We start from the raw sequence: 27019 nt of genomic DNA, 5'->3' as shown, positions 1-27019 counted from the left end.
GTGAGTTGGATACCCACGTAACTATTTCCGACTAAATGTGATTTATCTGTAAGGTTAGCAAAACATCTTTAAATACGTTTTTCCCCTCCAAGTATTTACCAAGGCACGAAGTGGAAAAGAGCTCAAACTCTATAATTTATTTTGAAAATGTTCAAAGGTACAGAGAATTTGAATAGTACAACGAACACTCATATACTTACTTACCTTCTATATTCAACAATTATCAACATTTGCCACATTTACCTTTCCATTTATTGTGTGTGATCATTTGAAAGTAGTAGGCATCATGACAATCATTTTTTTAATCTAATCAGTCTTATATAAGACTTTTGAATCTTTATATTCTATTCACTAAGACAGGATTTCAATTTATTGGCTATCATAGTGGTCGACACAACCACTGAGCCACGCCAGCCAGGCTACACTGGTTAAATTTTATATTTTACAATGAACATGTATATTTTACAATACAACTCATTAAGAAAAATGTCCAATTTATAAATATTTTTGAAAATCCGAAGTTATAACCTGAAGAATACATTTATGATTGACAATATTAAAGTTTGCACTTCCTATTTTATTTTCTCTTTACTAAAATGTGAAAGTAACGAAAAAGACGAGGCCATAAAAAAATGAGTCATACACCAATCGGCTCCAAAGTAAGAAAAAATACTCTTATACTTAAAAAAGAAAATGTTCAAACAGTAAGTGATGGCGAGGATGTGGAGAAAAAGGAGCCCTAGTACACCGCAAGTGGGAATGCAGACTGGTGCACCCACTGTGGAAAACAGTATGGAATTTCCTAAAAAAATTAAATATGGAACTGCCATTTGACCTAGCAATCCCACTCCTGAGAATATATCATGGAACACCAATCAGAAAGAATATATGCACACCTATATTCACAGCAGCATTATTTACAATAGCTAAGATCTGGAAATAGCCGAAGTGCTATAGATGAGTGGATAAAAAAGCTACAGTACATTTACACAATGCAATATTATACAGCTGTAAAAAAATAATGATCTCTTACCCTCTGAGACAGCATGGACGGACCTGTAAATTATTATGGTAAATCATGAAGTAAGCAAGTCAGCGAAAGACAAATAGCACATGATCTCACTTACTAGTATATATGGAATCTAATGAATAAAATAAACTGATGAACAAAATAAGTCCAGAGACATGTAAGCATGGAATGGATTGACAAGGGAAGGCAGGTAGGGGTAGTGGGAAGAGATTAACCAAAGAACTTATATGTATATATGCACAGCCCCTGGACACAGCCAATAGTGCAGTGAAGGCCTGGGGTGGGACAGAAGCTGGGTGGAGGTATAAAATGGGAGACATCTGTAATACTTCCAACAATAAAAAATAAGTTTAAGCCCAGTGCATGGCTCAGTGGTTGAGAACTGACCCAGGAACCAAGAGGTCACCAGTTCAATTCCCAGTCAGGGCACATGCTCGGTTTGCAAGTTTGATCCCCAGTGGAGGCAGCCAATCCATGATTCTCTCTCCCTCTCTCTGCAATCAGTAAAATAAATAAATACGTTTAAAATAAATAAAAAGGAAAATTTTCCAAAAGCTGAAATCTATTTGCTGCTATCTGTTAAATATTATCAGTGATCTTTGTTATCACCGAACATTATGTTCAAATTTAGGGTTTTTAGATTTTCTTAAAATGAGAACTCTTCATAATTGAACCAAGTACATGACAGACTCAAAACAAACAATACCTGGTTGCTCACTTTAATAATATTTGAGAAGTCCTTTCATATATTTTTTAAAAATGATCTCACTTCAGACATTGTAAGTACAGAAATATCAGAGGATTTTATTTTAGGTAGATTGGCTATAAAACTATAAACTGTCATTTTCAGCTTTCACTTGTGTTGTTTTTTTTTTTTTTTACTATTAATACACTTAACTATAAACAACTTAAAAAGATATGGTTCCCAAATGATGGCGCATATATCAGAAGGTTCACAATAAATGTGGAATACATAATACTCTGTGGAAAAGTTTTCAAACGAACACAATTTCATGTTCATTTTTAATGGATTTAAATTGTATCCATTCTGGAACTAGTAACAGCATTCCTTGAGAGTGGCTCACTATGAGATACTGTATTAGAAATCTGTAAATTAAGCAACTGTTTCTTATGATATGCATCATTTTCCCGGTCTGCATGTTCATCCAGAGATTTCCTTATACAGTTCTTTAATTCATCAATTCCTTCTCCGGTAATTGCAGAGATGGGGATGATATGTTCGAACTCCATTATCCTCTCTGGAATCATCTTACTTTGAAATAAATGCAGAAAATCTGAAACAAAAAAAACATAAAACTATGCTGATTTTCATTGTCTTTGAAGTAAGTCAGAACTATGTTTAAGGTTTGATTTGTGAACCAAGAAACCGAAAACAGCATTTTTAATTTCTTTTTCCTTCTCTTTCTAATATGCTCTCAGAAACCTTGGTTTTTACTATTGACAATGGTAAGGTTCTTGACACATGGGAGATATTTGTTGGATTAAGATATTTTAAACCAAATTAAGTATAAATAAAAGAATCACAGAAAATAATTTACTTATAGAAGCTAGCTGCTTTGGGGGAGGAGGTGTTTGCTAAAGTGAGGCTACGTAGATTCTCTGAAAGAACCTTTCTATAAAAATAACAATTTATGATTTGGGATACGCTAGCTTGCCTCCATACATGGATGGCCTTTAACTGCCCTAAAGTATAGGCACTGGTACGAGGAACCATATTAAAATTGAGGAAGATGTGGGGGTAACTCAAGGGGAGAGCATTTCAGATGAGTCTACTCTTATCACTCCACAGTAGCTGAAAGATGTTCTATTACTTTTTCCTCTCCCAGACTATCAAGGCAATGGGAGGAGGGGTGACATACAATGGGATGGGTCAATATTGACATGAACTGCAAAGGCTGGATTGAAAGAGAATGGACAAGCCAACAGGGAGCTTGGTTTCTGAGATTCATTTGCCCTCAAGAAGTCCAGAGAGGTAAAACTCAGAAATTTGTTTTTGATGGTTCAAAACAGCCACAAACTCTGGAGTTACCTTCTCTTCTGGTACCTCCTCTGAAAATGCCTTCTGTAAGATCATCTAGCAAACAGATCTAATGATCTCACAAAGCAAATGACATGAAGGAATAAAGACTATTTACTAATTCCAGGGAATATTTATATCCCAAAAGTAACTCAAGGACAGCTTCAATATGTAAGTTGCTCCAGGGAAATATTTTCGAGCAGAAAAAGAATCTTCTGGTGTCGACTGCTATTCCTAACAATAATTTCTTTTCCCCAATTTTTATCCCAGGGATAAAAACAGAGAAATCAGTACTATTTAAAAACATGTTAGCCACTTGCTATCCTTCCGATATGTCCTCGTTTGTGAAGAAGCTCTCTTCTAGACTCAGTAAAACGAAAGCATCATCAATGTAGGGTAGAGACTTCTGCAAAGTTCAACATTCAAGACAATGGAGAGTCCCTTTATATTTATTTTTTAAAATATGTTTTTATTGATTTCAGGGTAAAGGAGAGGGAGAGAGAAATAGAAGCATCAATGATGAGAGAGAATCATCCATTGGCCGCCTCCTCCATGCCCCCTCCTGGGGATCGAGTCCACAACCCAGGCACATGCCCTGACCTGGAATCCAACCATAATTTCCTGGCTCATAGGTTGACACTCAACCACTGAGCAACACCAGCCAGACTAGAGAAACCCTTTAAGTTCCTTTATACAAAGTGATCCATTTAGAAAGAAATTTCTAACAAATAAATCTTTTGGAATAACAGCATCTATTTTTCTGTACATAGACATGTACTCAAGTTCTTCTTTGAAGACCCATAGAGCTGACACTGCAGACACATAAAGTACGTCTTTAGAACTATTAGCTGTTTTAAATTTACGGTGTACTAGGGGAATAGAGTTCTAGAACCTGAGGAACATGTTAAGGTGAAAGACTTTATAGGAAGATGCTGACTTTTTCCTCTTCCGATCCAAATAACTTAGTAAGGACCCAGTTTAAGTTTTACTTCCTAATGAAGCCTAACCTTTTCAGCTCACATGATCTTTTTCTTCTTTGTCTCCTTTCATTCAGAACATCACACATTCTGAAGCTTGGTGAGTATTCCATTATAATGTTATGCAAATGTTTCATATGGTACGGGTTCTGTCATCAAACATACTTTTTTAAAGAGTAGTAACTGTCAGTTTTCTTTTCACTGATTGTATCACTTGGCACAAATCAGGTACTCATTACACTGTCATTAAATGAATGAGTCAGTTTTACCTTTAGGATTCTGGAGTTGGTTCATCAGTTCATGGAATTTATTTTGGGCATCTGGCAAGTCCATTTTATTTACCGCCAGGAGTGCAGGTTTTGCTCGAACTTCCTCATCATACAACTCCAACTCCTTTAAATCAAAAAAGAAAGACCAAATAATTTTGTTAAAATAATCTACTAGTATATAGGTTACCTGTTTGTTAATATCTTTCTTTACCTTGTAGGCCTAGGTCAGTGGTTGGCAAACTCATTAGTCAACAGAGCCAAATATCAACAGTACAATGATTGAAATTTCTTTTGAGAGCCAAATTTTTTAAACGTAAACTATATAGGTAGGTACATTGTTATTAATTAGGGTACTCCTAAGGCTCAGGAAGAGCTACACTCAAGGGGCCAAAGAGCCGCATGTGGCTCGCGAGCTGCAGTTTGCCGACCACGGGCCTAGGTAATCTAGAGCCTAGTCACATCTCTAAAACGTAATAAATCTCAACCACCACAAAATTAACAAAGGAAACTCAGAAAATGTTTAATAGGTCATGTGTCAATATATTTTGGCTTACATACCATCCTAGAGACAGCTGTGATTTGTGTCTTGAGCCAAATACAAATATCTGGAATTCTATTAAGCATACAGATAAAATTTAGAATAGAAGAAAATCTTCATGACCAGGAATTAGGCAATAGTTTTTTAGCTATGACACCAAGAAGCATTAGGAAAAAAAAATAGACAAATGAGACTTAATTAAAATTTAAAATTCTGTATTTCAAAACATACCATAAAGAAAGTGAAAAGGCAACTGGTAGAACAGGAGAAAACATTTGCAAATCGTGTATCTGATAAGGGACTTGTATCAAAAATATAATGTTACAACTCAACACAAAAATTTAGTGTTACAACTCAACACTAAAAAGACAAAAAAAAAAAACAATTAAAAAATGCACAAAGTCTGAATAGGCGTTTCTCCAAAGACAACAAATGGCTAATCAGCACATGAAAAGATGATCAACATCATCAATCACTAGAGAAATGTAAATCAAAACCATAATAAAATACCACTTCATTCCTACTAGGGTGGCTAAAATAAAAAGATAGACAATAACAATTAATATCTAAGCGTAGATATTAATGTGGAAAAAGTAGAAACCTCATATATTGCAAGTAGAATTGTAAAATGGTGTAATGGTGTAGCAGTTCCTCAAAATGTTAAACAGAGAATTAACATTCATCTAGCAATTCCACTTCTAAGCATATACTCAAAAGAAATAAAGGCATGTCCATACAAAAACCTGTACACAAATGTTTACAGCACTATTATTCATAATAGGCAAAAAGTGGCAAAGGAAATATAATATACAAAGTCCTGGATATGAGAAACATCACATAGTGTTACAGAGAAATCATAGGGCTGGATATAGAATGGAAGAGGGGCAGGCAGAGAAAGAAAGACTGCTAGGTAAGGAGTCCAACCTTACCAGACAGACCTCATACACCACGATCAGGTTGGATTTTAACCTAATAGCAATGGGGCACTATCGAAGTATTTTGAGCAGAGAACAAACATCAGGTTGGTTCTTGTACAAAGCTCACTCGAGCTGCCTCATAAAAAAATGGATTACAGGGAAATGAGACTGGAAGCAAAGAGACCAGATAGGAGGGCCTTACAACATTCTAATGAGAGGGGTTGATGATTAAAACAGTGTGGATGAAAACAAGCAGATGACTTCAGAACAATTTAGGATATAAAACTGACAGGGCTTGGTACAGGTGGTGAGAAAGTTAGAATTAAGACCACCATCCAGGTTTCCTGCTTACATACTCAGTAAAGTTGTGGAGGAGGCGGGAGAATTAAAAGGGGGAAAAAGGGTAAGTTTTATACATATTAAGTTTGAGAAGTTAATGGGATATGCAATCAAAGATGTCCAAGAGGCAGCTAGTCTAAAGCTTAAACAAAAGATCTGGGAATCAGATATAGATTTGACAGTCATCAGTATATTTTCTTAACTGAATGCTAATTAAAGAATAAACAGGCCCAGCCAGGGTGGCTCAGTTGTTGAGCGTCGACCTATGAACCAGGAGGTCATGGTTCAGGGGATACGCCTGGGTTGTAGGCTCGATCCTGTGTGGGGTGTGCAGGAGGCAGCCAATCAATGATTCTCTCTCATCATTGATGTTTCTATCTCCCTGTCCCTCTCCCTTCCTCTCTGAAATCAATAAAAATATATTTTAAAAACATAAACAGGAAAGAGCATAAAAAGTAGACTGAGAAATAGTCTAAGAAGTAAGAATAAAAGTTCAAGCAAGATAGGGTTTGGGAAGTGTGCAATAAAGAAGGCTTTATTGGTTGCAATAGTTTGAAGAGCAGGTTAATACTGAAGAACTAGAGACAGCAAGTTTAGATAATTCTGTATCCTCAAAGCTTCAAACAGTAAAGGTAGAATATATTTTATTAAAATTAGTGTCATTTCATACAGTCTTTTGTACCTATATATTAGACCGGGTGTAGAATGCAGTAAAAGAGCAACAGAAAACCTACTTTTGTAAGCAGTAATACAGTTTCAAAGGCAGTTCTGTATGGAGTTCGAGAAGAAAGTTGAAATCCAGAAACATCAACCTAAAATAAAATAGGGAAAGAGACAACCATTAACATAAGATTAGCTACATATTTCTGTTTTGAAATGTTTTATTCTCTCAAGCTAAAAAAACATTTTTCAATCTATACTTTATTGGTTAATTTAGTAATTCAAAATAAGGGAGCCTTGGCCAGCACTTCTCAGTGGTTAGAGCGCTGGCCTGAATACCAAAGGATCTCCAGTTTGAGTCCTGGTCAAGGTGCCTGGGCTGCAAGTTCGATCCCAGCCCTGGTTGGGGTGCCTGTGGGAGGTAACCAATCGATGTGTCTCTGTAACGTCAATGTTTCTTCTCTCTCTCTCTCTCTCTCTCTCTCTCTCTCTCTTTCCTCCCCCACCCCTTCCACTCTCTCTAAAAAAAGTCAATGAAAAAAATATCCTCAGGTAAGGATAACAAAAAAACAACAAAACAAAACGAAAACAAGTGAAACTGAAGTGTCAAGATAACTATAATTATTCTGATAAAATCACAACCATTAATACCATGAAAAGCTAGTATAGATGAGACAATTTACATTAATATGAACAATGTCATAAATAGCTGTCCCTTGAACACCTTGGGGGTTAGGGACACCAATACCTACTCCACCCTGCATAGTCAAAAATGAGTGTATAATTTTTGCCTCCCCCAAAACTTTACTACAGTCCCTGGGTACCCTCGGGGGATTAGTTCCAGGACCCAAACATGGATATCCAAACATGGATACCAAAACCTGTGGATACTCAAGTCCCGTATATAAAATGGCATAGATCAATGCATACGGCCAGCCCTCAACATTGGTGGACTCCCAACACTATGGATCAAAAACAGCACAGGTATTTATAGAAAAAAATCTGCATATAAGTGGACTTGCACAGGTCAAACCCATGTTGTTCCAGGGTCAGCTATATATAATCTAACACCACCAATAAAATAGGAAAAAGACACTATATAATATAGTACTATGGTGAAAATCTTAAGGAATTAAACCTTGACAAGTATGGCCAAACTTACACCTGCTATAGTAAATAATGCCATTTCCACCCCCATTTTATAAACCAAGATTATGGTATTTGACCCCCATTTAAACAGACTTAGTGGAATCACATATGCTACCACTTTATTAAAAATTTCTAGGAAAACTACATTCATTGATTTTCATATTCAGTTGAATATTTCATTGATATACATATGACTTACAACAAAAAGCAGCTGTTTAGTTCTTTCTACATGCTTGAGGAATTTGTGGCCCATTCCTTTGTTCACATGTGCTCCTTCTATTAAACCAGGAAGATCAGCTACCAATATCTAATACAAAGTTAAATGGTTTGATAAAAAAGAAAAATACATGAAAACCGTAAGTAGAATTACATAAAAAATGTTTCATGGTATTTCGAGTATGAACAGGTCCTGACTTGTGATTAGCCCTGCATCTTTATAAAGCCAAAATACCTTTACAACAAAATGTATTAAGAATCAAAATCCTTCTTTATCAGAAATTAGAGTCCCATTTTTAATTATTAATCTAACAATCTAGAACTTTAGGGATTAATATAAGTTATTAATCACAAAATTCTAGTAAGAATTCCATAAATTACATTGTTTAATGTAAACTTTCCACAGAATTTCAACTTTCTAAATTCTTAAAAGTGCTCAAAGATATTAATTCAGCTGGCATTTACTTAGTACAGCTCTGCAGTTTTAAATTTTAAATTCTTTATGTAGTTAATGTTCCTTTTCTATTCATAATCTATCAGGAGGACTATTGAAAAGTAAAGGATATAGCATCCCTGTTTTCCTTTGGAGATAAGCATTATTAGCCATTATCCTACATCTGTGTTTTTCAAACCTCACTGCACATCATAATCAGTTTTATAAATTACAGATGCCCAGGCCCCACACCTAAGAGATCTGGTTTCAAATCTCTGGAGTGCAGGCTTCACTTATCATTGTTATTCTTAAGCTACCCAAATCATTCTGAATAGCAATAAGGTATGGGAAACACTGCTCTACACACACTGCTCCTGTGAATAAAGATTTCAGAGTATGTGACAAAGCAGTGTACACTACAGAAGTCTCATGTCCTGAAATTTTGTTTGAAGGTTCTCTAGTAATTTCCCTTAAAAATTACAAACAATGCTCTCTTTTTCTCTAAGTATTGTTTGCTATATTCATATTACCTTGTATTTATAATTGCCTAGTATTTAATATTCTATATAACTTAAAATTTTATTAATTTACTGTTGTACCACTGTTAAAGCAGTATAAATCTTATTTCTTTTGAATTATGTCAATGGATTATATGAAACATTGATACATCATCACCAAAAGTCCATTAGGATTCACTCTTGGTTTTGCACATTCTATGAATTTTGACAAATATATGACACATATCCACCATTTATAGTATCATACAGAATACTTTTACTGCCCTAAATATCCACTGTGCTCTGCTTATTCATCCCTTCCTTCCATTCCCCCTAATTCTTGGCCACCACTGATTTTATTTTTCTTTTCTTTTTTTTTTTTTAAATATATTTTATTGATTTTTCACAGAGAGGAAGGGAGAGAGACAGAGAGTTAGAAACATCGATGAGAGAGAAACATTGATCAGCTGCCTCCTGCACATCCCCTACTGGGAATATGCCCGCAACCCAGGTACATGCCCTTGACCGGAATCGAACCTGGGACCTTTCAGTCCGCAGGCTGACGCTCTATCCACTGAGCCAAACCGGTTTCGGCTGATTTTATTTTTCTTATCTCCATAGTTTTTTTTTCCTTTTTCCAGAATCTCATATAATTGGAGTCATACAGTATGTAACCTTTTCAGACTGGCTTCTTCCACTTAGTAATATGCATTTAAGATTCCTTTGTGTCACCCTAGCTGGTTTGGCTCAGTGGATAAAGTGTCGGCCTGCAGATTGAAGGGTTCTGGGTTTGATTCTGGTAAAGGGCACATGCCTGGGTTGCAGGCTCAATCCCCAGTAGACGGCGTGCAGGAGGCAGCCAATCAATGATTCTCTCTCGTCATTGATGTTTCTATCTCTCTTTCCCTCTCCCTTCTCTCTGAAATCAATCAATCAATCAATAAATAAATAAATAAAAATAAAGTGCTGGTAACATTTTTAAAAAGATTCCTTTGTGTCTTTTCATAGCTTGTAGCACTTTTCTGTTTAGTGCTGAATAATATTCCATTTTCTGGATTTGCCAACATTTACCCATTCATCTACTAAAGGACAACTTTGATAGATTCCAAATTTTGGCAATTACCAAAAAAGCTGCTACAAACATGTGTGTGCAGGTTTTTATTTGGACATAAGTTTTCAACTCATTTGGGCAAATACCAAGGAACATGATTGCTGATCGTACATTACATATTTTTGTTTTAGTCTAATTACGAAAAACATCTACAGTTCTTCCTTATTAAAGAAAAATAATTTTCAATAGTTAGATAAGGTCAAAGTCCCATTCAACTAAAACTTTTCTAAAGAGAAAGTTGAAATAAAATCATTTCCATGAACTTTAAAAAATGTTTTTAGTTAATGAAAATTAATAATCAAACATGGGAGTAAATATGGACTTGCAATGAGCACAGAGATTAAGAAAATAAAGAAGCCTGGTCACAGGGCTCAGTGGTTGCGCATCAATTTAAGAACCAGGAGGTCACGGTTCTATTCCCAGTCAGGTACATGCCTGGGTTGTGGGCTTGATCCCTAGTAGGGGGTGTGTAGGAGGCAGCCAATCAATGATTCTCTCTCACCATTGATGTTACTATCTCTCCTTTTCCCTTTCTCTCTGAAATCAATGAAAGTATATTTTTGTATAAAAGGAAGAAAATAAAGAAGAGGTCCTAGCCAATGTGGCTCAGTTGGTTGGTGTGTCGTAGTGTCATCCAGTCGGGGTGAGTATGGGAGGCAACCAATCGATGTTTCTCTCTCACATTGATGTTTCTCTCTCTCTTTCTCCCTCACCCTTTTTCTCTCTCTAAAATAAAAAATAACATATTTCCAGGTGAGGATATAAAAAAAGAAAAAAAATAAAGAAGATAAGATGTTATAATAACAAACTGGACTTAAACTTCCAAAGAATAGGAAGTTACATTCTCACCTGAGTGCAATCCACATATAAGTGAAATCATATATAGGATATAACACTGAAAGCAACAAATGAACAAACAAGAAAAATACACACACAAAAACTCATAGATACAGACAACAGTAAGCTGGTTACCAGAAGGAAGCGGAGTGAGGGGTAGTAAAGGTTAAAAGGGATCATATATGTGGTGATGGAAGGTGAGTCAAGCTTAGGTGGTGGGCAGGTGATGTAATATACAAATGTAGCATAGAACTGTACACTTGAAACCTATATAACTATTAACCAGTCACCCCAGTACATTTTTAAAAATATAAAAAATAATACCTATTTTAAAAAGCTACTTCTTATACAATATTTTACTGATAGTACTCATTACTGACTTGATCACAGTCTCACTAAAAACAAAATCTTGCAACTGTCCCTCTCCCCCGAACACCACAGAAACAGTCAAATATAAAGTCCAAGTACCAAAAGCAAGTACTTTCACTTCCAACCAAGTCTGTTACTTTATTTTAATTTTTTTACAAGTGTCTTACTTTAAAAATACCCACCTGTTTGAAATCTTTATACATGATCTTTCCAAGTTCAGGCTGTAATGTTGTAACTAAAAGAAAAAAGCAATAATAAATAAAGCCTAAAATAAAGGGCGATACTCTCAAAACTGTCTTAGCATTATGTATAAAATAAAAAATACTTTTCTGTGAATAAGTTAATTCAGATTATGTTCTCATTTGTTGATATAGAAGGTACAATTATTTTTGCTATGTACAATAAACTTGGAAAAGAACAAACACAGATGTTTATAATATGCACAGTCCAATCTAATTAGTGGGCCTCAAAGTTCCTCGGTTGCACTTGAAGAAGCTTGGTGGGTGGACCAGAATTTAGACTTCTATCACTATGTCTGGTCTAGTCCTTTCGTATTCAGTGATCTTCAAGCCTCACCAATCCTACACTAGCCTCATAAAATCATAACTAAACCAAAAAATAATTATGCAACAGAAAAGTAAACGCAACAAAGGAAGTAACAAGTACCAGAAACTGCTGAGGGCAGCAGAAGTTTCAAAGATTAATGGGAAATGCATATATTCTGCCAAGAGTTTTCAAATTTATAAGGCTACCCTCATGAGTTGTCATTTTATTCATACTACGAGAAAGATTCGTTTTTAAAAATTCACCACTACACAATAAAATACAAAACGACTTATACTTACATGCATAATCTGCAACTGCAGGTTTTGCATGAGAAATTTTACTTAGCAAAGAGGATTTTCCAGCATTTGGAAATCTGAAATGAGAAAATGAATTTATACATTGCAATGAATATCATACTATTAATATTGTTTATCTCTGAATTCTTAACATTTAAAAAGCAAATTTCTTGAATGTTTCTGGGATTAAAAGAAGAGTATAACTTTAAAATAATCTTGAAAAACTTGAGGAACAAAATATACTTATGAAACAGGTAAAGATAAATTCATGCTGGACACTGAAAATGTTTTAGTATTGTGAATAAATAATTCAAATTATGTAAATAAAATTAGTAAAGCATAGGACAACAAAAATAAACTAATATAAATACCTGTAATCTACAATCTCTAGCAAACACTAATAAAATATTACTTATATTGTTTAGTGGGTCTAAAATAACTTTTTTTTAATTGACTTTTTTTAGAGAGAATATTATTCAACTGTAAGAAGGACGAAATAGTGCCACTTTTGACAACACAGATGGACCTTAGCATTGTGCTACGTGAAATAACTCAGACCATGAACAACAAATAGTATATAATCTCATTTATACATAGAAGCTAAACAAACAAAAAATCAAATTCATAGACAGAATATATTGGTGGTTGCTGAAGGTGGGGAAGAAGGGGTAGGCAAAAATGGGTAAAGGGGGTCAAAAGATACAAATTTCTAGTTATAACATAAATAAGTCATGGGCCATATAATATGTAGTATGATGACTATAGTAAATACTACTATATAATGATACTGTATTATATATTTAAAAGTTGATAAGAGTAAATGTTAAACTTTCTCATCATAGGAAAAAAATTCATAACTAGGTGTGGTGATAGATGTTAACTAAACTTATAGTGATCATGTTGTAATATACAAATATTGAATCACTATATTGTACACCTGAAACTGATATATATGTCAATTATAACTGAATAAAAAAATTATCCAACAAATATTTATTGAACATTGACTTGTATCAGGCAATATCATAGGCACCAGAAAAATAGCAATCAATGAGGCAAATGTGATCCCTACCTTCACAGAGCTGTCATTCAAATTTGAGAAAGCTATTCTTTCAAAACTCTGCCAAACTTTCATTTGGAATAACAGTGTAATATTCTGCAAATATTAATTTCAAATTCTATAAAAATTTGTAAGCTCTTAATGGATCTCTTTTAACAATTTTTTTTCATTAAAAATATTTCTATAATAAATTTAGAATCAAATTATGTGAGATTTCTTAATGACTCGCTTCCCTTGGAAATACAGTATTTTCTTATATCCTGTTAAACACAGTCTCTTGTAACTATTTGAAAAGTAAATTGCAACCTTTTATCCATGATCATCACTAGTTAGACTTGCTTATTTTTTCCAATATCCTATTTTCATAATAGTAAAGATGTAAGCATCTACTGTATTTCTAAAAGATCAAAATATGAGAAGAAAAAGGATGGTAATGGTTGAAGAACAGACAGTTGGGATTTTTCTTAAAGAGTATGGAATGAAAATTTTAGAGGCTGAAATCCAATCTATGTAAAGGTCAGCTTTGACAATAGCAGTACAAGTGTATGTTATATACCTTTCTTCAAAGGTTCACTTCACTGCTGAGACTAGCTAAAAGGATTTCTACTTATGCTGGTATTCACAGTAGTACTTTTTAAGAATAGCTACCTTAAAAGCACTAGAAAAATGTTAAACATTGTGCTTAAGAATTATGATGTGCTAATTATTTACTGTAATTCCAAGCCCACTTCTGAAAAGCTTAGCATTTCACTATAGTGGCCTCTTATAAGGTGGCAATATAATGATCATGATAGCAGTGACCATTCATTCACTGAGCATTTATAAATCCAAAGCATGTGTTGTACTGCAAATGTAATATCTTACCAATGTCTTAAGATGAGAACTCTCCATTCACTATTGAAGATGAGTGAACAAAAACTTAGACAGTATAATGTATCCAAGAGTAGCTAGTTAGCCTCCTGAGGACTAGAGATTCTAATACAAATAGTCTCACTTGATTCCCCCATGCCCACTCAACTTTTACTACTCAGCCCTGCTGAGCTTTTCTTAGTCTGTAAAGGTATCTTCATGGAACTTGAAACTCATTTTTCTACCAAATGAGAAAGTGAATGGCTGGATTCTCAGCCATATCCATAAAACCCTATTAAATTGGTAATGTTTGAAAAATATATAGTATTACAGAGCTTATGACTCATAAACCTTGAGGGGGAAATTACAAGTGAATGGCAAGATTGAATGCCAGGATCACATCTTTCCCTGTTACAACTTCAGCAGGAACGGGGCCTCTGTGAACTCCAAGTCACTGCTGGTAAGACCTTGACAGGCATGGGAAGAGGAGAGACTCATAGCGAAGAGTCTGGTAAAGAAGCAGTGAGATGGCTGGAGAGGAAGATGAAAAGAGCTTAGAAAGAACCAATGCGGGGAGGAACCAAGATGGCGGCATAGGTAAACACCTGAACTTGCTGTCTCGCACAACAACATCAAAAATACAACTAAAAGACAAAACGGATATCATCCAGAATAACGGGAACGCTGGCTGAGTGGAAGTCCGACAACTAGAGAGAAAGAGAAAAGCACATCGAGACTGGTAGGAGGTGCAGAGGTGCAGAAGAGCGGAGTTACGGAGATGCTTGAAATTGGCTGGAAACTGGGTATGCTGTGGTCTTTTTCAATCGGGAGGAAGATACAAGCTCCCAACTGCTCTGAACTCCAGTTCCGGGCGAGACTTTGGGGACCCAGACTCATATGGGGAGAAACCGGACTGTCTGGCATCGGGCCAGAACACGAGGGTGGCTTTCTCTCAGAGGTGCTTGCAGCAATCATTGTTCCTGCACGGGCCGAGGGAGACAGAGATCCAGGGACTTATCCAGGGCAGGACTGACTGACAGGCAACCATTGCTGCTTGCACTGCCCAGTGATTCCCTGAGACCCCACCCCACCCCACCCAATTTACAACCCCACCCAAGCTGTGAGCAGAGGATTTTGCATATGAATGACCTGGCCTTTGTAATCTAAAATCTAACAAACTGCAGCTGGGTCAAAGAGCCCCAGAGCTTTCAAAAGAAGGCATAAGGCTCCTCAGCAGCCTGCACTGCTTCACAGCTGTGCATCATCTGGGCACCTCCAAACCCCAAACAAAGAGGAAGAATCTGCAGATCTCTCTGTAGCTCCTGCTGGGTGGCCTCAGGCAGTGGCTGACTTTGCATCACCTTGGAGATCCAAGAGCCAGTGTACCCAGTGGTCAGAGTAAGACCACACCTGATTCCAACTCTTCAGATCCATAAGAGACACACTCAGGGGGCAGACTCAGTGAGCACCAAAGCCCCACTGAAGCAAGTCCTGCCCCATAAGAATGTTTCCAGCACAGCAGTTCTCCTGTTGTAGACATAACTGGTCTTCACAGCCAATTGGTCTGGAGGTCAATTCCTCCCAGTGATGCTAACAGCAATCAAGGCTTAACTACAACAAGACTGTGCACACAGCCCACAAAGGGGTGCACCAAGAGTGTCCACCTCAGGTGAGTAGGGAGGCTGAGCCACTGGGCCCTATAGGACACCTAGCACACAAAGCCACTCTATCAACACAGGGAAGCAGCCAAAATGCAGAGACAAAGAAACATGTCACAAATGAAAGAAATGGACGAAAGCAAACTACTGGATATAGAGTTCAAAACCACGGTTATAAGTTTGCTCAAGAATCTTCTAGAAACCTCTGAGAAATTTGGTGAGACCCTCACGGATATGAAAAAAGACGAATTAAAGTATACACTGACTGAAATAAAGAATAATATACAGAGATCCAACAGCAGACTAGAGGACCCCAAGAATCAAGTCAAAGATCTGAAATACGAAGAAGCAAAAAACACCCAACAGGAAAAGCAAAATGAAAAAAGAATCCAAAAATATGAAGACAGTATAAGGAGCCTCTGGGACAACTTCAAGCGTACCAACATCCCAATTATGGGAGTGCCAGAAAAAGAGAGAGGGCAAGATATTGAAAACCTATTTGAAGAAATAATGACAGAAAACTTCCCCTACCTGGTGAAAGAAATAGACTTACAAGTCCAGGAAGCACAGAGAACCCCAAACAAAAGGAATCCAAAGAGGACCACACCAAGACACATCATAATTAAAATGCCAAGAGCAAAAGACAAAGAGAGAATCTTAAAAGCATCAAGAGAAAAACAGTTAGTTACCTACAAGGGAGTACCCATATGACTGTCAGCTGATTTCTCAACAGAAACTATGCAGGCCAGAAGGGAGTGGCAAGAAATATTCAAAGTGATGAATAGCAAGAACCTACACCCAAGATTACTCTACCCAGCAAAGCTATTATTTAGAATTGAAGGTCAGATAAAGAGCTTCACAGATTAGAACAAGCTAAAGGAGTTCATCACCAACAAACCAGTATTATATTAAATGCTGAAGGGTATTCCTTAAGAAGACGAAGAAAAAGAAAAAGGTAAAGATAAAAATTATGAACAACAAAGTGACAACAAATACATATCAACAAGTGAATCTAAAAATCAAGAGAATAAAAAATCTGATGAACAGAATCAACTGGTGATTATAATAGAATCAGGGGCATAGAAAAGGAGTGAACTGACTATTCTTGGGGGAAAAGGGGTATGGGGGATGTGGGAAGAAACTGGACAAAAATTGAACACCTATGGACGAGGACAATGGGGGGGGGGCGGTAAGGGCATGGGGTGGGGTGGGAACGGGGTGGAGGGGAGCTATGGGGAGAAAAAAGAGGAACAACTGTAATAATCTGAACAATAAAGATTTATTATTTTTTTTAAAAAAAGAACCTATGGGAAGGCAAGGAATGGAATGGCAGTTTGGTACTCAAGTTGGCAGCAGTTTCTCCTACCTTTTGCTTAGGCCTTCTACCGACCACTGTGTAATGCTGTAATGGGGCCAAGGGGAGGATGAGGAAGAGAGGGAGAGAGAGAGGGAGAGAAAGAAAGAGAAGAAATGCAAAGCTGAAGTTTTCCCTTCCTTTATCTACTCTTTACCTTGCATTCTAGCTCTCTCCAGTTGGTTGAGTGCAAGCACTCCAAACCCAAAGCTAAACAGCATTGTTTAATGAAAACATGGGAGGCTGGTGGAAGAGGATAACATTGTAAGGTTGTCTACAGTACTGAGAGTGGACAAATCCTAAGCAGAGTGTAAAGGATAGGAAAACAGTCATTGCAAGATCCAACTTGGTGCTCAATAGAGCCTACGTCTGATGGTTGAGACTGTCTGTACTAGCCTTGAGCCATCTGATTAATGATACATCAGTACCTTTATTAAGATTTGGCTCAGTGTCGGCCTTTGGACTGGAGGGTCCCGGGTTCAATTCCAGTCAAGAGAATATGTCCTGGTTGCGGGTTCAATCCCCAGTCAGGGGCGTGTAGGAGGAAGCCAATCAATGATTCACTCTCATCATTTATGTTCCTATCTCTCTTTCCCCTTGCCTTCCTCTCTGAAATCAATAAAAATGTATTTTAAAAAGAGTATAGCTTAATTATTTTTCCTTTGTTTTTATATACTTTTAAAAGTGTGGTTGTTCAGATTTCTCATTTTATTCCTTAATATCTGGTTACATTGTTTTGCCTTCTTATACTACTGCTTTTGATTGATCTTTTTCTTTATTCATTTTCTAATATTTCACTAGCCTATTCAATTGTTATGATCTTTGATATATGAATAGTCAATATGAAGCTCTATGATGATATTGTGAAAATAACTACATTTAACAGCATATTCTCTAAGTATACCAGCAATGCACAAATTTCATAAAAGAGAAATAATGCTGGCCCCAAATTACCATTTATGTTTATTTCCTATTCCTGAACTCTCTTTCTGGAAGTATAAAAATAAAGATATGACTGATACTTACCCCACTAGACCTACATCAGCTATAAGTTTTAGATCAAGGTGAATTATTCGTCTCTGGCCTTTCACTGGTAAGAAATTTGTAAGGAATTTACCACCAAGACCTCCTTCAGCTACCAAAATTCTGTCTTGTTCTTTATTGAGTTCTCCTTAAAAAGAGAAATAAAGACACTTAGAACCAAGATTAGTAAGTGAAGCTAATCCACTAATGACATTTTTCTTTCAGAAACAGATATCAGAAATTTCTATTAAAAGCTTGACCCTGGCCTGGCCGGAGTGACTCACTAGTTGAGCATCGACCTGTGAAGTAGGAGTTCGTGATTCAATTCTCTCTCTCCTTCTCCTTTCCTCTCTGAAATCAATTAAAAAAAAAAAAAAAAAAAAAAAAAAAGCTTGACCCTGGAAAATACTTTTGTATGCAGTTCAAAGAGATTAGTTTATGTTTTAAAAACAAGTTAAATACTCTTATATCTTTAAAATAATCTGAAATCTAGCAGTTAATTTTGAACAGCCTTTATATAACATTTTAAAAAGTTCTTTCTTAAATTAGCAGTTAATGTTTTAAAAAAAAATTCTGAAACTCAAGAGGTGCTATTCCCCACAGCTCCCAAACACAACTTGAGAATCTACAGTACACTTACCTATAATTTTACCGTTTTCATCAGTTACTGAAATACCCACAGGTGCAGGAATTTCACAATCTTTTCCTTTGGAGCCTTTCAGTGCACTAACACTACATAAATAAATAAACAAACAAATAAATAAATAAATCTAATATAAAATAAGGAAACCCCACAAAATTAAATAGCTTATGCTTCAAGCAAATATAATGGCCTATAAAGAAGACTGGCAACCAACTCTTCTGATGTAGATGTTAAATGGCCAAATATAAAGGAAAAATAAAATTATCCCTAATTATTTGCATTTTAGACTATCATATCCCAATAAAAATATTAAATAATAATTTAAGTTACCAAGATAACCACCAAAAGTCATTACAAATCATAATAAATTAATATCTTGAACACCTGAAATGTACACAAATAAACTAGAAAAAGAAAAATCAATTGAATAACAAAGTTTTTAAAAAACTGACCTCAACTGAGAGTACTTTAATTATAAGGGGTTCATCTAGCTGCTCATGAGAGAATAAATTGGTACAAACTTCTAACTAGAAAATTCACTTCTGAGAATTTATCCTAAAAGAAAATAATTGAACAAACATGTAAACTACTATATATACATGAATGTGTGTTACACTGAGTATAACAGTAAAAAAATCAATAATTACCTAAATAGATGAATGACAAAATAATATTATTTCCAATACTATAATACTCTGCAGCCATAGTAAAAATAGCACAAAAAATTTAAGTGAAAAGAGGAGGTTGCAAAATATTGTCCTCTCGTTTTTGTACCCCCAAACTATCTACACACACATGATTACATTTGTGTAAACACACAGAAAAGTCAAGAAAAGGTTAGGACAAGTTATTTCCGAAATTATAGGTGACCTTTTATAAAACCTTTTTATTCCTGAACTCCATGAGTAGGTCAGAATTCCCAGACCCACACATGTGTAGGTTCTCTCATTCGTATGACTTGTCACAGTTATAATTTTTCATTTTTCAGGTGTTTGATTAATGTCTGCTCTCCCATTACACTACAGTAACTTGCAGAAGGGAAGAGAACATATTAGTTTAGATCATCATTGTATCCTAGGCATCTAGTACAGTGACTGGTACATAGTGGAAACTCAATTAACATTAGTTGAATGAATGAATCAGGTTGACAGTAATGGATGAATTAGAAATATAGTAAAGAAAAACTTAAATAGAACACTTCTCTTATTGGGATGTATGTTGGAATTTTTAGAAAGTAGAGGCAAGATTTAATTTCATTCTTATTTGTTACCATTGTGAACTTTCTATTAAAATATTTTATTAAAAACATTGACACTTAGGGGGGATGAGGACACATTTGTAATACCTTAACTAATAATAATAATAATAATAAAAGAAACAAACACTTGAAATACAAGTAAAAAAAAATTGACACTTAAATTTCAGAATAACATTGGATAGTTTTTAAATGGTTGAAATAGTATTTGATAATTTTCATAGTTGAGCAAGCATAATCCAGTTTACTGGGAGATGATTTCATGATGAACAAAAGTAGTCTGATTTTTATTAGACACGTTATTAGATATATGAAATTAAAATCTGACTCAGTTATCTATATTTTGGAAGTAGTGTTTAAACCAAGACTTGAAAGGGGAATAGGACTTTGCCAGACAACAAGAAAGGAAAAGATCTGTTGGCAAGCTAAATATATATGTATATATCTATATTTATATGTGTGTATATATACACACACACACACACATACTGTATTAGGAAGGAACAAGCTGTTTGAAGAAATAAATTATTTCTAGAATAACACTGGTACAAGTACGGTAGTGTGTTGTGAACTAAAGACACTGTAGTCCAGATCATGAAGAGACTGATATGCTCTGTTGGAAAGTTTGAAGATTATCTTAGACAGGGAACATTGAAGGATTTAAAGTAGGCAAGTGACATTAACAAGATGATGCTTTAGAAAAATCACTCTAGGAATAACTGGATAAAGAATGGATTGAAGGTGATGACTGAGACTGGGGACAGGAGACCAAATTGGAGAATATTGCAATATTTCATAAATAATGACTGTCTGAATTAAAGTCTGGCCTGTACCTATCTTTCCAGTCTCATCTTCCTCTATATTCTGTGTTTTCTGCATTCCAGCCACACTGGCCTTCTTTTAGTGTCTTATATTGCTCCTTGTCTTCTATCACTGGGCCTTTGTTCATGCTACCTTTTCTGCAATGCTTTTTTCTCCCCTTCACCCAGCTGGTTCCTATTAATCCTTTAGATTTAAGCCTCTCTGTTCTAAAAATTCAACACACAATCCAGTAAGAAATATGTTCTATTTAAATCTCTCTTAACATTTAAACATTGCATACCATCTTTAAGTATACCACTGATCTAAACACTTTAAAATAACATTCTGTATTCAAAACTTTAATTACTGAATTCTAACAAATATAAGGCTCTCAAAATTTGTCCTATAAAATGGTCTCATAAAACAAAATGCTCAAAAGAAATTTAAAGGATTTCCCCAAAGATTCTCTTACAAGCAGGGGGTGCTGCCGCATAGTTTGGGCAGGATAATGTGAGGTTGTTTTGTTGTTGGGAGTGTCTGTTATAGGGTGTTTAGTATCCCGGCCTCTATCCTTTACTTATATCCAGCCCCCAAGTAAGTGTCACATTTCATCATCTGGTACTATGACAAATAACATATCCAAACACTTCTGTGGGAAGAAAAAAAAAAAGAAACAGTCATAAAACCTAGCTGTTATACCAATACCTCCCATGGAATAACTGAGTAAGATAGGCCTGAGGACTCATAGCCTGCAATTTGATGGAAGCTTTAAGAATTTTTTTCTTCATTTTCTTTATAACAAAAGAAAAAATCCTTCCCATATTTTGAGGTCAACATAGTATGTTCCACAGAAAATAACAACATTAATGAAAAATAAATGAAAGGTTTTGTCACAGAAAGAACGACACAGAAGCAAAGGGGAAAACATATAAGAGATATCAGTGAAACAGGTTCTAAATTTTCAGCACTGCCTATAAGAAGCTGGCAGAACTACTGGTGGTGATGGGATGGAGTAGCTTGGCTGAAATTTGAGAAAGGTTTCCCAAAAGAAGAAAACAGTGGGAATTCACTTTCTGTTTCTACAGAGGAAGTGCAAACAAATATAAACAGACATTGGGAGAAGGATAAAAAGTTTGAATGTCCCAAAACTTTTCTTAGTAACTATCTTTTATCTTTAATAGAGTTGAGACAAATGAAGATTTCTGCTCAGTTACAGGATATAATTTACTTCAAATCACTAATTACAACTTTATCTTTTAATATTTTTTCCTTTTGGGAGGTATTACTTTCATAAAATCAAAGTCATTCAATAAATACTCACCGACTGTTTGCTCCTTCTCCAGCCACAAACCGTTTCTGAGGATATTTGTCTTTAAGTTGTTTTAAAGTCATTTTTTTATGGGCTACCACCCAGACGTCACCACCTTTTCCACCTTCTCCACCTAAGCGAGGGTAACCCATTCCACCACTTCCTCCCCTGGTGAAGAGTCTTAGGTTATCAATGAAGTTTCCATACTTAAAAAGAGAAGGAGAAAAAGAACATTTGTATACCAACTATGCTTACCAATAAGAACTCCTGTCTAGGTATTTGTTGCCTCTAAAATGCCTGAAAAAATAAAAAGAGGCTTCCTGAATGCAAAATTTAAAGTCTTTTCTCAGTTCATCTCCTGTCTGACCTCCTCTTCCCATTTAACTCTTAAAACCTATTTTTCCCCCCAATTATCGATTGTTGTTCCTCCTATCCTCAAGGTCTCTGACACTGGTCCACTTTTCAAACTAGACTGTCTCCCCTGGGTGATTTCAACCTGTACCCAGTAACTATTACCTAGGTGAGATATTCTCTATGTCTATTGGACATCACTAAGATGTAAGCTTAATAGTCTAGAGCAGTGATCGGCAAACTCATTAGTCAACAGAGCCAAATATCAACAGTACAACGACTGAAATTTCTTTTGAGAGCCAAATTTTTTAAACTTAAAACTATTTAGGTAGGTACATTGTTATTAACTTAATTAGGGTACTCCTAAGGCTTAGGAAGAGCCACACTCAAGAGGCCAAAGAGCCGCATGTGGCCCGCGAGCCGCAGTTTGCCGACCACGGGTCTAGAGCAACTGAGAACAAGATCTGTATTTAACTTATAATAGAGACCCCCTCAAATATGTAACTTGTTCCTGGGTATTGAAAGGATAAGTCATCTCAAATACATGTTACTATGACAAAACCAAACTTTTCCTTAGGTAAAGTCTATTCCTCCAATGTTTTCAAATGATGGAAGCATAGTTTACTACTCATGGAGACTACATGTGGGAATCTTTGATTATACCTGCTTCTTTTCCCAAAGCCCTAGCTCTTTCCTTCCTGGTACAACCTGCCCTCGTACCTCAATTGTTACGTTAGCTCCTAACTGGTCTATCAGTGTCTCATTCCTTCCTCAACCCATCCATCTTGCTGACTGAGCTATTTTTCCAAAAATGGATCTCTAAGCATGTTTCTCCCTTATCCAAAAACCACTCAAGGGTTTTTGTGTGTCTGTGTATATTTTGCTGTTTATGAAATAAAGTCTAAAATTCTCAGTACTGCCCTAGGCAGATTTGCTCAGTGGATATGCGTCAGCCTGTGGACTGAAGGGTCCCAGGTTTGATTCTGATCAAAGGCACATGCCCAGATTGTGGGCTCGATCCCCAGTGTAGGGTGTGCAGGAGGCAGCCAATCAATGATTCTCATCATTGATGTTTCTCTTTCTCCCTCTCCCTTCCTCTCTGAAATCAATAAAAATATATTTAAAATGCTCAGCACTATATTCAAAACTCTTAACCTACCTTTGGTTCATTTCCATTAGTTCAACCCCTCCTATGTTTTTCCTCTTTTGCTCTGTACTAGTTATACTTTTACACCTCCATGCCACTCTGCTCATGCTTTTCCTCTACTTTCTGTAATTTGTTCTTTTCTACCGTAAACCTACCTGAATGCCATTTGCTGATGTCTTTCTTAATTCCTTTAATCAACACTTATCAACTTTGCCGACCTCTTAGTTATTTGATTATACCTCTATTGGTATTAGTACACTTTCTGAAATCTTATACTGCATTTAGTATTTACTTCTTTCCCTGACTAAATCAAGACCTTCTTGCAGGTAAAGAGCCTATGTATTAACTCTCAGACTATCAAGATTCCTTACAGAGTAATTTCTTAAATTAATAATCTTCACATCTTTAGTCCTCTAGAGTAGTTGCAAGTATCAAAAACATCTGTAAACTTTTTGCAAAATACATGCACTCGGCTGACCTTTCTGATATACTCTGGAGGAGAGGGGGAGAGGCTACTTCAAGCCAGGACATCTAGCAAAAGCTCTCTTGGTGGTGCCTACGCAGTTCAGACCTGAGATCGCAGTGCATGGTTCTGCATGGGTCGTAGCAAAGAATCGAATTGCAGGGACTCATTTAACTATGCAAATGTATTCATAAAACAGAGTGTTGTAAGAGAATAGGGTGGGAGAAATATATCAGAGATAAACTTGAGGGCCAACCAGAGCATTTTTCTCTGGACGTGAACTTAGGCTTTCGTTCTGGCGAGGCGAGATCAGAAGAATTAGATTCCAATTGCAATGACACTGATTGGAAGTGACCTTTCATGGCAGTAAGGTTACACAAGTGGACTTTATTAACTTATCCACAACAAAATGCAGTAGTCTGTGCATTTTCACTGCTTTAGACTGAACATATTCAGAGACTTAGAACCCAAACTTAAAAGAAATATCTCAATCTCATCGTTAGTAATAAGGCAATGCCTGAACTATAATGCTGGCTAGTTGCAAAAAAGCATTACTAGTAAGGCTCTCAAAGAGGCTTTTAAATGTGAAGCAACTGTACATTTTTTTACAGTTTGATTTTAAAACCGACACTAGACAAAAACTGACCTAAATTTCTTGCAAGAAGGCAAGCCTATTATTACATATTTTCATTTCTCTCTCTCCCTTCCTCTCTGATAAGAACGTACCTAACACTGATGAAAAGTCGTCTTTAGAAAGCTCTTAAGAACCATGCACTAAAGGTAAAATGTGTATGTAAACGGCCTAGGACTACGAATACTATTTCTTAAGAGGAAAATATACGATTTGAGCCCAAAGCAAAAGTCAAGCTCCACTCCGCGTACACAGTGTTGCATGTCTAAAAGCAGGTCTATGCCCAGCTCTCCATCCCGCGTCGCACCATTCCCCAGAAGAACCTCATACCCGGTCCCCAAACCGCCGTCCGAACCGAGCCGGGCAGACACACCCCGCTCCCAGGCCAACCCGAGACAAGACTAGGGTGGAAAAAAGCAGGAGAGAGACCCCCAAATAGAAAGAGGGGGGCTGACAGAGGAGAACCAGAGTCCCCGGGCGGGGCTAGAAGCACCGGCGCTCGGCCATCAGGCGGAGGGGCACCTGCACGGACCTTCCTGAACAACACGCAACCGCAGTGCACCATGACTGCGACCCGCCAGCACTCGCTCCCGCAGAACGTGTCTGTGCCGGGTCGCCGCGCAGCCTTTCTACGTCATTGCCGGGCGCCGACTGTGTTTCTCCGGGGCTCCAGCAGGAAAAGCCGCATGCGCCGTAAGCTGTACTCGCGCAGGGCTAGGCGCATGCGCGGTGTGGTGCGACCAGCGGAAGGTGGGCTGTGTTCTGTTTACGGGGAAGCAGCACTGTGCGAGGCAGTGTCGAGCCCGGCCGTGTGGCTCAGTGGTTGAGCCCCGGCCCAGGAACCAGGAGGTCAGGTTCCATTCCTGGTCAGAGCACAGGCCCTGGTTGCAGCTTCAGCCCCAGCAGGGGCCTGCATGGTGTAGAACAATGATTCTCTCTCATCATTGACGTTTCTGTTTCTCTATCCCTCTCTAAAATTAAAAAAGTATATTTTTTAAAAAGATATCTCCTTATGAAAGCTATATATTGTATGATGTTAAACTGTTTGTCCATAGACTACAATGAAAATTGTCAAACTTGATTCTCTTCTTTTTTTTAAATATATTTTCTTGATTTTTTACAGAGAGGAAGGGAGAGGGATAGAGTTAGAAACATGGATGAGAGAGAAACATCCATCAGCTGCCTCCTGCACACCCCCCACTGGGGATGTGCTGACAACTGCAACCAAGGTACTTGACCAGAATCGAACCCGGGACCCTTTAGTCTGCAGGCCAACGCTCTATCCACTGAGCCAAAACTATTAGGGCTTTATTCTCTTCTTTGTAGGTTATCTAAATTGACTTTGTGTCTTCTTACCCTGTTAATTAGATCCCCACTTTTGTCTATCATGCTTTGGTTCTGCTTGTCCATAACTAGGTTAGAAACAGTAAAGGTGAAGTCTGTCATCAATTTCACACACCCCTCGCTGGTGTTCATTAATTTCCTAGAGTGACAGGATCTTCCCTCTACACCAGAAACTCATTTCCCAGGGCCCTCCAGGGAACTCCTACTGTGGTCTTCCTTCCTCCGCAGGCATCTTAGTTTCCTCTTTCTTTACTCTCATACCAAAACGTACCCAGCCCCTACTTTATTTGGGGGATAGTAGCAAGGACTGGCTAGCCAGTCTAATTAATTGTGTCAAGATATTTCTAGCTGGAATCAGCAGAAAGTTACTGCTAGTAAAAATAATTGCTTAGTAAACAGCTTCTGGTTACTTCATTCAAGACAGATATCTCTATTGCTGGAATTCTCAGGTGCCATAGCAGGTCAGTGGGAGAGATCTTCGGTGGATGGGCAGATCTTTCAGATCTGCTTAGCAGATGTTTCCTGTGACATCGACTATAAGCCTAACCCAGATGGAAAAGAAGGAGATTAAGTGTGTAAATACATAAGCCTTTATAAGTGCGTATTCAGGTCTCTCTTTATGAGACAACAACTATACTCAAACTCCCAGGAAGTTTCCTACGCAGCATATAGATGAAAGTACCTCACTACATGTAGAACCATACACATAATTTTATTGTTTTATCCATCCCACTTCTCTATATTAATATAGTTATTCAAGATGTAAATAGTTTACCTCCACATACTGTAAGATTAACTTTCTGATACTCTTCAGCATCTATAATTTTTGTTATGAACATTATAGGTTAGCAAGCAGTAATCATTAAATTGGATTAACTAGTACTTAATAACAAAAGGCTTCCTCTGCAT

General features: G+C 36.8%; 1 protein-coding gene across 2 annotated transcripts; it reads right to left on the bottom strand.

Moving 5' to 3' along the window:
• Positions 1 to 112: 112 nt before the first annotated feature.
• On the bottom strand, positions 113 to 25396 carry GTPBP10 (GTP binding protein 10). 2 transcript variants are annotated; one of them, XM_081102332.1, is made up of 10 exons: positions 25299 to 25396; positions 22187 to 22380; positions 18807 to 18898; positions 18170 to 18314; positions 12226 to 12299; positions 11563 to 11615; positions 8117 to 8224; positions 6843 to 6920; positions 4315 to 4438; positions 113 to 2325 (listed from the first exon to the last, which is right to left on the bottom strand). In XM_081102332.1, the coding sequence occupies exons 1-10, from the start codon at positions 25329 to 25331 to the stop codon at positions 2063 to 2065; spliced, it is 1164 nt and encodes a 387-aa protein (XP_080958458.1). In that variant the 5' UTR covers positions 25332 to 25396; the 3' UTR covers positions 113 to 2062. The 2 variants fall into 2 exon arrangements, with proteins under 2 accessions (XP_080958458.1, XP_080958459.1); XM_081102333.1 differs by having other exon boundaries at positions 24151 to 25308.
• Positions 25397 to 27019: the final 1623 nt, after the last annotated feature.

Source organism: Myotis nattereri, assembly GCF_964212035.1.
Source record: "Myotis nattereri genome assembly, chromosome: 11".
Classification (NCBI taxonomy): Eukaryota; Metazoa; Chordata; class Mammalia; order Chiroptera; family Vespertilionidae; genus Myotis; species Myotis nattereri.
The sequence above is the reverse complement of the archived record's forward strand: the minus strand, read 5'-3'. Positions and strand labels throughout refer to the sequence as shown.

Excerpts from the sequence above, each read along its gene's own strand:
- GTPBP10 (XM_081102332.1), bottom strand. The coding sequence starts at position 25,331 with ATGGTGCACTGCGGTTGCGTGTTGTTCAGGAAG. Across the intron at positions 11,616-12,225 it reads TGCAGTTGCAGATTATGCAT|TTACAACATTACAGCCTGAA; the intron begins GTAAGTATAAGT and ends TTTTTCTTTTAG. Across the intron at positions 2,326-4,314 it reads CCAACTCCAGAATCCTAAAG|ATTTTCTGCATTTATTTCAA; the intron begins GTAAAACTGACT and ends TTTTTGTTTCAG.